At 39.5% G+C, this 12,822-nt stretch overlaps 1 protein-coding gene across 2 annotated transcripts in view; it reads left to right on the top strand.

Annotated features, from left to right (window-relative positions):
• The window catches only part of ep300a (EP300 lysine acetyltransferase a), a 36,737-nt gene that overhangs the window by 16,226 nt on the left and 7,689 nt on the right, over positions 1-12,822 (top strand). For both annotated transcript variants that reach the window (XM_088001111.1, XM_088001112.1), the window contains exons 17-27: positions 962-1,025; positions 2,001-2,176; positions 7,530-7,618; positions 9,758-9,838; positions 9,948-10,004; positions 10,076-10,153; positions 10,262-10,329; positions 11,334-11,484; positions 11,723-11,869; positions 11,977-12,090; positions 12,564-12,729. In XM_088001111.1, the coding sequence (XP_087857237.1) occupies positions 962-1,025; positions 2,001-2,176; positions 7,530-7,618; positions 9,758-9,838; positions 9,948-10,004; positions 10,076-10,153; positions 10,262-10,329; positions 11,334-11,484; positions 11,723-11,869; positions 11,977-12,090; positions 12,564-12,729 (1,191 nt within the window). The remainder of the gene's footprint in view (positions 1-961; positions 1,026-2,000; positions 2,177-7,529; positions 7,619-9,757; positions 9,839-9,947; positions 10,005-10,075; positions 10,154-10,261; positions 10,330-11,333; positions 11,485-11,722; positions 11,870-11,976; positions 12,091-12,563; positions 12,730-12,822) is intronic.

A 12,822-nucleotide genomic window follows, 5' to 3' on the forward strand; every position in this document is an offset into this window, starting at 1 on the left:
CCGTTCTCTCTCATAGCTACCATAATTACCAGTTCCATGTTCTTAATATAGCTGGGTTTCCTCTAGAGGTGGGCAGATCCATCCAAAATATCAATGACATCAATACCAAGTTGGTATCAGTATTAGCACTAGCATGCTAAGATAAAGTTCCACCTTGAAATTTTATTTGGGCTTTGTATTCTCAACTCTACCTCAGAAATAGTTTTGTTTTGGCTTTCTCTCACATGATAATTTTTCTACTTTGTTTAGGAAAAATGCAAAAAAAAAAATCATGTTATGTGATTCAATTATCTTGTAGATACATATATAAACTTTGTCCAAATTCTGTCCCATGTTTGAACAAAATAATTCAAAGAAAAAAAAGAAACAACAAAAACGGCAGTAGTTTGATTATATATCAAAATCAAACTTGAATAAAAAGTATTGATATCAGCAATACAGGCCCTGTATTTACTTGGTATTGGATTGATATCTAAATATGCAGTATTGCACACTTTTTCTTTCCCCCAGTAACCACACAGCTGCACTAATTGGAATCACAGGAATTAATTTGCTTAATAGAAACACAGCAGTTTCGAAAAGAGTCAGAAGTTTTGGCGCTATCATGAGGTGAGTTGTTTTTTGGCTGTATCAAAATGAGTGTCTTTCACGAAGCTACAATAGAAACACATTTTTTGCATCACAAGTCAAAAACCAGATTTCACTGCTGGTGAAGAAGACAGAACAATAATAAGTAGTTGGAGGATCATGTTTCTTAATGACTTATCACATGAACAAATTTATTCACATGTGATTTTAATTGTGTTTCTTATTTAAAGGAAACACAGTGGTTGCGAAATTGTATTTTTGTAATTAGTGGAATATCGACAAAGTTTTGCAAACGTTTGTAATGGAAACAAAGCTTCTGTCTGGACTGTGTCAGTATGTGTCTAATGACATTTCCTCTGAAACATTTGGACAGGACTACTTTGACATAGTGAAGAACCCGATGGACCTGTCAACTATCAAGAGAAAGTTAGACACAGGTGAGTGTCTGTCTGCTGGAATACACACTTTATCATACTTACCTTATCAGAGGATTTCTACACCTGTAACCACAAATTTCACTATATTTATTTTCCAAATTCCATTTCCTCCCTCCCCCCCAATTCCATTTTTTCCACTTGAATTTTTCAGAATTCCTTTTTTTTTTTTTTTTTTTACAATTTTGCCATATTTACTAGCCCAGAGTATTTGATTACAGAATGAATAGAAAAAAAGATGGAACATAACGATGGGAAGAGGTCAACATTTCCTGCTATTTTGTATCACAAATGAAACAAACTGCTGTGGTTTTACAAGCTGTTAAAAAGTTTCCCCTTCATTTTTTTCTATTTTGATCATTATGAGCAAAGCTAAGAATCTTGTTCTTAAAGTAAGAGAATATCCCTTATTAAAATGCTTTAGAGTTGATCAGAATACTAAAAAAAACAAAAACTAAATAGTAAAAGCTCATGCACACTTCCCTAAAGAAAAGGACCTTTTGTTCATTTTTATTTCTTCCATCTCCAGTGAAGTGATGACTGCCAACGTTTTGGCTTAGCTTTCATGTTCGTCCCCACTGAACATGACAATTGCAGATTCCATATTGTTTATTAAATTCTGTCTGCGCTTTCTGCACCGCGGAAATTATATGTCTCTCCATATTACTTGGATTTGAAGTGATAAACCGATGCAAGGCAACTTAGACAAGTGAAGTAAGAAGTTTCACCCCCCTGTGCTGTGGTACCCCTAAATAAAGTTTCGTGTAGTCAAATGTTGGTCAGTAAACGGAGCTCAGTATGTCCTATCAAGTGACAGCAAAACTTCAAACCAACAAGTGATCCCCTCCTTTTATATTTTAATGTAAAGTTCTTATACTTATCAGAGTCATTTAAAACTCTGGATCTATCAGTGATCACGCACTAACTGACCAGCCGGGGTTTTGCTCCGTCTTCGTGGCGTTTGTGTCGTCGATGCAGGTCAGTACCAGGACCCGTGGCAATACGTGGACGACATCTGGCTGATGTTCAACAACGCCTGGCTGTACAATCGCAAAACGTCCCGTGTTTACAAGTACTGCTCCAAGCTGGCCGAGGTGTTCGAGCAGGAGATTGACCCCGTCATGCAGGGCCTGGGCTACTGCTGCGGCAGGAAGGTGTGTAGGCACACACTTCTTCTTTCAGCAGGAAATATTGCAAAGTATTTCTTTTATCAAACATACTTTTTGTTTTCTCTTTGATTCCATAGATAATAAGGTTAATAAAATGACTTTTACTTAGAATAAGGTTTTGGAGAACGAAAACCTTCTTTTTATTAATTGGTTATACCTGGATTGATATTGCAAATAAAAATGTGGGACCCAAATTCTGTTTTTATTGCTGAGAATAAGCTGAATTTATTCTTTTATGTTTTGTTCAAGCCGAAAATAATTTTCAAACTGGAAGCTTTCCTTTCAATAAACTGCAAAATCCTTTTAAAGGTTTGGGTCTACAGTGATTTAAACAATACAAGACAAACAACAACAACAAAAAAACAGAATTCTTTAATTGTTTCTTTAAAATTGTTGTGTGCTCGGTTTGTTGTTGAGCAAGTAAAAAAAAAAAAAAAATAAAAAAAAAAAATATATATATATATATATATATATATATATATATATATATATATATATATATATATATATATATATATATATATATATATATATATATATATAAATATAAATAATATAGGGGTGCAATGAAAAGATCAGTACATAAAAAGTACAGCCAGATGCCCATACCTGAAGCACTCGAAACTGCCAAACAAAGGCTCCAAGCCTTGGCCAGCCGCCTAAAGAGATACACGAGAGAGAATGAAGCCGAGAGGATCAACTGAACCAGCTACAAAATGGGACTCACCCTGAATGATTAACTGAAGGGCGCACAATCCTGATCCAGAAGAATCCCTCAAAGGTCCCATCCAACTATTGGTCAATAACCTGTCTCTCTACAACATGGAAGCTCATGTCATGCATCATAGCAGCTAAGATAAGCGGACACATGGATAAATACATGAGCACGGCACAGAAAACATTGAGGACAGTTACAAGTACTTGGGAATACCACAAGCAAATGGCAACCTTGATGAGGTCACAAGGAAAGGAGCTACAGCCAAATACCTCCAACGACTAAGGCAAGTCCTGAGAAGCCAGCTCAATGGCAAGAACAAGATCCGTGCAATAAACAGCTATGCCTTACCAGTAATCAGATATCCTGCCGGAATAATTGGCTGGCCAATGGAAGAGATGAAGGCCATGGATGTTAAGACTCGGAAGCTACTAACCATGCATAGAGGGTTCCACCCCAAATCCAGCACCCTGAGACTGTTTACGAGTCGTAAGGAAGGAGGCAGAGGACTAGTGAGTGTGAGAGCCACTGTCCAGGATGAAACATCCAAGATCCATAAATACATCAAGGACAAAGCCTCAACGGACGATGTGCTCAGCGAATGTCTCAGGCAATGGGGAACAGAGGACGAGGTGCCAAAGAGGTACCATCATGGGAGGACAAGCCCCTACATGGGATGTACCACCGACAAATAACTGAAGTGGCTGATATCAGGAAATCCTACCAATGGCTGGAAAAAGCTGGACTCAAGGACAGCACAGAGGCCCTCATCCTGGCTGCACAGGAACAGGCCCTAAACACCAGAGCGAACAATAGAGGCTCAGATCTACCACACTAGACAAGACCCAAGGTGTAGGTTGTGCAAGGAGGCCTCTGAGACAGTCCAGCACATAACAGCAGGGTGCAAGATGCTGGCAGGGAAAGCGTACATGGAACGACATAACCAAGTGGCTGGCATAGTGTACAGAAACATCTGTGCAGAATATGGACTGGAAGCCCCGAGATCAAAGTGGGGAACACCCCCAAAGGTGGTGGAGAATGACCGAGCTAAGATCCTGTGGGACTTCCAGATCTAGACAGACAAAATGGTAATGTCGAACCAACCGGACATTGTGGTGGTGGATAAAGAACAGAGGAAAGCCGTTGTGGTGGATGTAGCAATACCAAGTGACTACAACATCAGGAAAAAGGAGCAGGAGACACTGGAGAAATACCAGGGCCTCAGAGAGGAACTGGAGAAGGCCTGGAAGGTGAAGACCACAGTGGTGCCTGTGGTCATTGGGGCCCTCGGGGCAGTCACCCCCAAACTGGAGCAGTGGCTCAAACAGATCCCAGGAACAACATCAGAAGTCTCAGTCCAGAAATGTGCAGCTCTAGGCACAGCCAAGATACTGCGCAGAACCCTCAAGCTCCTAGGCCTCTGGTAGAGGACCCGAGCTCAGAGGATGAAAGAGACCACCCGCGGAGGGTGAGAAGGGAATTTTTTATATATATATATATATATATATATATATAAATATATATATTAGGGATGTGCCGATCAGGTTTTTTCCTGCCGATACCGATCACCCATGAGGGCCGATACACCGATACCGATCACATAATTATTATTATTATTTTTTTTTTTTTATCATAAACACTACCGGTTACATTATGTGGAAAAAGGAACCATGAATTCACCTTAATTTAGACAAAAACTTGTTTTTAATAACTTTTTTCAAGAAGAAAACTAAACAAAACAGGCTAAATAACGCAAAGAGCCAAAATAAAACCTCTCAACATTGCCAAAAAAATTCAAGTATAAAACTTTACATTCAAAGGCAAAAACATACAATAAGCAATCCAGAGTTACTGAATGAAAACTTCCTGATAGTATGGCGGCTAGCTGATTACTGCTAGCTCTGAGTGGCTGTTTCTGACTGAGCGGAGTAATTATGCAGATCAGGGAGGATCTGCATAATTACTGTCTCATGTTAGGACAGCGAAAGTTTTAAAACGTATGTAAAATTTATTTTTTTAAGTTAGATGCTGCAGCTTTAAGCAGAGGTTTGGTGTGAGAGTCACTACCAGGTGGAGCAGAAGCGAAGCTCCGTCTGTGAAATATTACTACCTGTAGCGTAGCAGCGGTTCAACAGGAGAGCAGAACCAGCCTCTTACATCGCAGCTCGATGACTTAAATAATTTTGCGGGTTATTTGTTTAGCTTTCTGACCATCATGCTAATCCGGGTGAGTGTTTGTAGCTGTGCGCTGCTTTACCTGCTATCTGATCCTCCGTATGTCTTTTTTACTGCAGTGAGCCTCGATGTAGCCAAATTCCGTCAAGTATGGCATTGTTTTTATGTTGTATTAGCTTCGTTGTAGGGCTGAAACGATTCCTCGAATGATTCGAGTACCTCGATTACTAAAATTCCTCGAGGAAAATTTACCTGCCTCGAAGCTTCGTTAATTTATGTTTTATTAGTTAGCGCACCGTGTTCCGGCCGGGACTTCATTTGCGTTGCGCGGAGCTCTCACTTCCGCCTCTGAGTTGTTGACAAAAGCTAAGTCTCAGCGGCATAAAGTCCAATCTTCAAGATTGGCCCGTGGGGATTTTATTGATTGATGATAATGCCCGACTTTTTATCGTTTTTGGGGAACCAATAAGCATCCTTAAAATGACTGGGGGAATGCCTGGAGTACGGCAGCATTTCTCCTCCGGGGCTGCTGGTTGAAAGCGAACGGCGGGAAGAGCGCTGAAGTGAGCGGATAGACTGAACAGGGCGGGCGGCTGAGTAGCTGATGCTTACCGTGTAAATGTAGCTTTACCGACGAACCGCACAATAAATTTCATATCCCGGTCTGAAGAAACGGGTGGCGGAGCGCATCGTACATGGCTGGTAGATGAGTTTCTGAGTGTGACCAGTGAAGGTGTCGTAAATATCCCGTATTGCTTCCCCCCGTGTTCGTCCCCCGGTCTAACGGTTCGTCAGTCCGCTGGTCTATTTCCTCCCCTCCACCCATCTTACGTTCGTTCATTCGCCCTCTCCTCCCACTCCAGGCGGCATTTCCCGTATTTTCAAACCCAAAGCGTGACAGGTTAGGTGGCAAGGTGAGTTTAATTAATCTATTAAACTCACTGAAGATGAATACATAAACTAAAAGCTGGATTGTAGACATTTTTATAAGCATATTTGTGAGCCTGCCTCTTTGTTATTAAATTCAATATAATTTCAGATTTTTCTATAACTTTTCTTCTGGTTAACTTAGAAAGTGAGCTATTATTGTTACAGGTTAGTTTTCTAAACTACAAAAAAGCAACTGTTAGGGATGCTCAAATATGAAAAATTGGACTGATATTGATATCTGATAGTAACACCGGTATTATGCCAGATTTACCAATATTTCATTTTATAATTTTTTTTATCCGATTACTCGATTAATCGTAAGAATAATCGATAGATTACTCGATTACTAAAATATTCGTTTACAACAGCCCTACTTCGTTGTGTTGATGCATTTTGACCTGCTTCAATTTTCCGCCGCAACACGCAAACTTCCCCATTCACTCAGTGCGTTATAGTTCCACATCGCTTAGGATTTGTTGCTGCGCGTTTGCGCAGAGTGAAGGAAAGAGGAGACCAGCTGCACAGGCAGGCTGGAAATGAGATGATCGGTATCGGCAACAAGAGCCAATGATCGCCGATCACCGATCATGCACTTTTTCACGAAAATCGGCCCGATTATGATCGGTTACCGATCAATCGGCACACCTCTAATATATATATATATATATATACATATATATATATATATATATATATATATATATATATATGTTTGTTTTTGTGACTTTAGTTAAATAGTTAATTTTTGGCTCAGAAATGTTTGACTTGATGATTTTGTCCCAAGTGACAAAAGGTTTAGACTTTTTGGTCACACAAAAGCGAAAGGAGACAAAGTTTGGACAAACAAACAATATAAAAGGCAGAAAATAAGCAGAATAAAATGAAATGCCCAGTCAAACCTCAGTGACACCAACCAGTTCTTGCATATGCAAAAACGATTCAGTATACAAAAAGTTCTTGGCACTTTTTAATTTAACCATTCATCCATTTTTTCTTTATATTCTTTCAGTTTTCTAATTGGTTTAGAAGCTTTGGTTTTCTGTCAGTCTGTGTGGACAAGTCATTTCTTCCATTAATGAAGCCTGATCCGGCTCTCAAATGCAAAAATGAAGTCTGCTTCACCTGTGACGTTGGTTCATAACTAATTTTAGTCAGGGCCGTACTACTGCAATATCATGTTTCAGTTTTTATTGCGGGGTCTATTTTTGTTTTTACAGACAAATACCCAAACCTACTGTGTGTATGAGGAAAGCCTGGATGAGTGGTCTACGTTTATCGACTTAATATTAGACGTTTTACCTCTAATAGCAGACTATTCAGAGGTGGAAAGTTGAAGTTTGGAATAGTCTTTGTCCTATTTTACTTATTATTACTGGGTGCATTTGCTAAATGCTTTTTAAATGACAGCATTTTTAGTTGAAGGTGTCTTGATTCCTGATGATGTTATTCTTTAACCTTCAAGTTGTAGAGAGCCATCAGACTGACGTGTCCCCTGTCCTCTTGTCTTGTGTCCATCAGCTGGAGTTTTCTCCGCAGACACTGTGCTGCTATGGGAAGCAGCTGTGCACCATTCCCAGAGATGCCGTTTACTTCAGCTACCAAAACAGGTATGTAGACGAGATGATGACTGAATAACACAGGGTCGGGTTTCAACTAGGTATTTTGACTGGTAAAATTACTAGTAGTAATTAACTACTATACATGAGTGTTATATGTGTATGTTGATCTGATTTATGGTTTCCCTAAACATTTCACTTCATGTTCTCCATTTCTATTAACCTCCCTGTAATTCCTGACTCACTGGCATTTTAACAGTCAGTCCTATGATCACATTCTTTATGATTTTCTGAAAACTCAGAGAATAATCATTAATTAATAATTATACCTGTCATGATAACAATTTTTTCTGGACAATAAGTTGTCCTAGGAATTGTGTGATAAACAATAATATTGCTATGAGACAATTTTCAAGTAATGTAATGGTAATGGCACAATAATGGGTAACACTTTATTTGAAGGGGGGTGAATAAGACTGACATGACACTTTCATTAACATGACATAACACATATCATGAACATGAATAAGCCTTCATGAATATTTATGACTGTTGTCATAAAGCGTCATTCGGTAAATTATGACACTTTTAATACAAAGTTGACATTATTCAAAATGTCTTTGTTATGACAACTTGACATTAACCAAGAAATCATTACTGATATAAATTTGTTATAAAAGTGTTACTGATTGCACTTTAAAAATTAGGTAACTTTATGTTATTAAAGGTAAAGTTTAAACAGTAATGATTTCTTGGTTAATGTCAAGTTGTCATAACAAAGACATTTTGAATAATGTCAACTTTGTATTGAAAGTGTCCTAATTTACCGAATGACGCTTTATGACAACAGTCATAAATATTCATGAAGGATTATTCATGTTCAAGACATGTTATGTCATGTTTATGAAAGTGTCATGACAGCCTTGTTCAACCCCCTTCAAATAAAGTGTTACCCAATAATGCAATACACTGTCAAAGATCAATAAACTTTAAATTTTAATGAACATTTGACACTGGAACTGGAAAACATTTTAAATACACAAAGTAAATAAAAGAACATAAACGATAAATAAAATGAATTATCAGTGTCTGTAAACAAAATAGTCATTCAAAAAAAGGGCTAGTTGAGACCAAAGCACCAGACTGAAGACTTATCATTCAATTTTTGGTAGAAAGAGAGAAAAAATATAAATCATGCAAATGGAAATTATTGAGCAATTCATTGAATTTTTTGCTTATTGCAACAGGCCAAACCACAACTACTGTTTAATAATTTGAAGCAGCAAAGTGGAGAAAATTTGTAATTTTTCTGCTGCTTCTGTTCAGCCTTCCTGTTACCAGCTGAAACTCCTGCTCCTTTTTGTGGCAAAAGTATGTCGCAAAACAAACTCATCAGTTTAAATAACATCTCTATTTCTTCTAACATCATTCCAACAGAAATTAGCCAACTTTGAGCTCTCCTTCAGTAACGACATCCCCACTGAAGATTGTTGTTAACACAATCTGGTAGCAATTAATTGGTACTTTCAGTGAACACTAAAAGATTGGATTTTTGAGTTTTGAAGTGTTCTTTGCCAGTCGAGAGAGGAAATGATGCAGTTTAAAGCTATTATTTGAACATCTTGGCATCTACCTTCACTTTCATCCTTCACCTCTGACCTTTGCTAACCAAAGTAAACCAGTTCACTGTAAAAGGACCGACTTTAAAATGAGCTGCTTGAATGAAGAGCTGAGCCGTCTCCTGGGCTTCCCTGTTGTTCTGTGTAATCTACATGTCCCCTCCCCTCGTACAGCGGCTGTTAACTCTGCTCCTGCTTCGTTAGCTGCGATGCTGCCTATTGCTCATCCTCTCAGGTCCAAATTGCTAATCTGTGCTTTGCCTCGCCTCTCTGCTGTCCTTGGTGTTCGTCTCGTCCTGTTCCGTCTCGTTCTCCTGTCCTCTCTCCCACTCACTGTGACATCAACACTGGCTTGTCCTCCCCCCAATCCCTTCCCTTACCCGTCTCTCCTCCCCATTGAAATCATGCCTGGCTATGTTGACGACGACTCCCCTGCCGTCCTGCTGTCCTCCTCCCCGCCTTGTTCGGTGGCCGCCCCCCCCACCCCCGCCCCCTCCTATGCGCTGTCTGTGGTTGACTGTGCTGTGGGGGAATGGTGTAGTTCACCAAAATTTGGGCTTGTTGCTGACAGGTACCACTACTGCGAGAAGTGCTTCAACGAGATCCAGGGAGAGACCGTTTCCCTGGGCGATGACCCCACCCAGCCGCAAACGTGAGTATTTCTGTTTTTCTTGTTAACATTCCGGAGCATCTCTGCTGCGTCTTAATCGTTTCCGACTCCATAGCTGAGGTTTCAACCTGTCGTACTGCTCTCATTTCAGGTCTATAAACAAGGATCAGTTTGAGAAAAAGAAAAACGACACACTGGACCCTGAGCTGTAAGTCTAGAGCCATTAGACGCCACGGCGCTATGGCAACCTGAACCTAACATGTCTGTCTCTCTGTCCAGGCTAGTTGAATGTATGGACTGCGGACGCAGGATGCATCAGATCTGCGTTTTGCACAATGAAACAATCTGGCCAGCAGGGTAAGCGACATAGTTTTCTTATGGAATAGCTAATTCGTTTACAAATTGCTTCTTCTATTGATTTTTACCTGACCTGTTTTTTTTTTTTTTTTGCTTTGTGCTTCATAGTTTTGTTTGTGATGGCTGTTTAAAGAAGACAAACAAGACGAGGAAAGAGAACAAATATTCTGCCAAAAGTGAGTAATGCCTGATGATGTTGCTCCTGTTGTGATGTGTTCATGGTGAACCAACTCTCTGTACAAATTTATGGTGAGGCAAAAGTGAACTCAGTTCAGTTCATTTATACACCACCAATTCACAAGAAATGACGTCCTATGGGACTTTACAACAAATAATTTCAGTTCAGTTCAATGATACATGAATCATACATTAGTCGTAGTTAGCAAACAGCGTATTAAGTTCATTTAATTATGAATTAATTAGACTTTATTATTAAGGACAGAGTTCTTTTACATCTTTGAAAAGAAGATTTTGGAGTGGAATTTAAGTATCTTCAAAGTCTGAATAGCTGAAAGAATATAAATAATATTTATATTTCCAAACTTGATTCCATATCTAATTGTCTGAAGGTCCATTCGTCCATCGTTTTGTCCATCATCCATCCCTTCGTTCTTGCAACATTTTGTCTTGTAGCTCATCGACTAATTCTTCCTTTTGCCCATTGGTCCCTCTGTCCATCCATCCATTTGTTCGCTCTGAAGTCATCTTTTTCAATCCCAATGATGGTTATCAATCATCTTTCAATCCATCTGTCCATTCACCATCTCTTCATTCATCCCTCTTTTTTTGTCTGTGTGACCTTCCATTTCCCGCTCCAGATTTCCAAATTCCATGTTTGAAGCTGGATCATTATAAAAATATCTCCATAAATTTGTAACAAGCTTATTTAAATTATGACTAAAAGGGAGCAAGGCAGTAAATTTGAGTGGGAAAACATGAAGTTTTTACATGAAAAATGTGGTGGGACCCTGAGTGTTGCCTATAGGCTGTAACAATAATAATAATATTGACTCCAGATTCCAGTTTTTCTCTTACGTTCTTACCTTCCAGCCAACTGGTGATGCATACTAGGTAACGGTCTATATACACATGATGAATGAGAGGAGAATTGTCCTTTTGTGTCATCGTAGTTAGAAGTGATGGCTCTTCTCTTTACCATTCTCTGCTGTTTGTCCTACAGGGTTGCCCCAGACGAAGCTGGGAACCTTCCTGGAGTCAAGAGTCAACGACTTCCTGAAGCGCCAGGCCCATCCTGAATCCGGAGAGGTCTTCATCCGGGTCGTCCACGTCTCTGACAAAGTGGTGGAAGTCAAACCAGGAATGAAGTCCAGGTAAAAAAAAAACAACAACTAAAAGACTTGTGAACATCTACAAGTAGGTGGTTTTACAGCGATTGCTAAAACGAAGGAGTTAACCTTCAGATTCCTTGAGCGTTTTTAAGCTAAAAGGTGTCGTCTTAAATGCAAAAGCATGGATGTTGCTCAATATTTGTTCTTTTGGTGCTTTTCTACCTCAGAAGATGTTGGTTTATGCGTCACAATCATGACTTCCTGATGTTTCTGCTCTCAGGTTTGTGGACAGTGGGGAGATGTCCGAGTCGTTCCCTTACAGGACCAAAGCTCTTTTTGCCTTTGAGGACATCGACGGTGTGGACGTCTGCTTCTTTGGTATGCATGTTCAGGAGTACGGCTCCGACTGCCCTCAGCCCAACCAGAGGTACAGAAACCCACCTTACCGCACCTTTTCCACCTATTATGATTTTAGCCTGACTTAAAATCAGATGAATCAGTTTGAATCAAGTCGGCATCATGGTTTCCTTCCAGGAGAGTCTACATATCCTACCTGGACAGTGTTCACTTCTTTCGACCTCGCTGCTTAAGAACAGCAGTTTACCATGAAATCCTCATCAGCTACTTGGAGTATGTCAAGAAGTTAGGGTGAGTGCTGCAAAGTGGAACTTATTTATGAGTTCTTGGATGTCCTTTTCTTTGAACACAAACTTTGTTGATACACACACAATGTAAGTTGATCACTTTTTGTAATTTCTTTCCAATCTGAAAGATAAAAAAAATTCTACATTTCAGTTTCATTGATTGTTTAGGTTTGTGAGTTTATTGGTGTAAAACACACAGATAAACACCTGCTCATTAAAAATATCAACAGCCTTGACTTTTTAAACTCTTTTTGCCTCTAAACCCCAAAAGACCAGTTTTACCTAATATGATTATCCAGTCCAGATTTCCTAATTCAGTATCAATAGATTGTGATCCAATCAGAATCTTTTGTTTTTTTCCCCTCCAATATCTGAACTGGTCTCAAATCTAAAGATTTAAGTGTGTCACAGTGTGGAATCTTGAATTGAGTAAGGAGCCACTGGTTTTGACCCGTTTTGGGTTTCTCTTTTGGCCAGTTACACCACCGGTCACATCTGGGCTTGCCCGCCTAGTGAGGGCGACGACTACATCTTCCACTGCCATCCTCTGGATCAGAAGATCCCAAAGCCCAAGCGACTACAGGAGTGGTACAAGAAGATGCTCGACAAAGCCGTAGCGGAGCGGATAGTACACGACTACAAGGTACATACCACTGAAACCTGTTTTAGTTTCTATGTTTCCTTTTCCTCTAAGTTTTACCGGAAAAAGTTTAGGACGTCAGAATAAAATCAGTTT

This window comes from Poecilia mexicana, unplaced genomic scaffold, assembly GCF_051168715.1.
Source record: "Poecilia mexicana isolate PSO_F unplaced genomic scaffold, ASM5116871v1 scaffold_19, whole genome shotgun sequence".
Classification (NCBI taxonomy): Eukaryota; Metazoa; Chordata; class Actinopteri; order Cyprinodontiformes; family Poeciliidae; genus Poecilia; species Poecilia mexicana.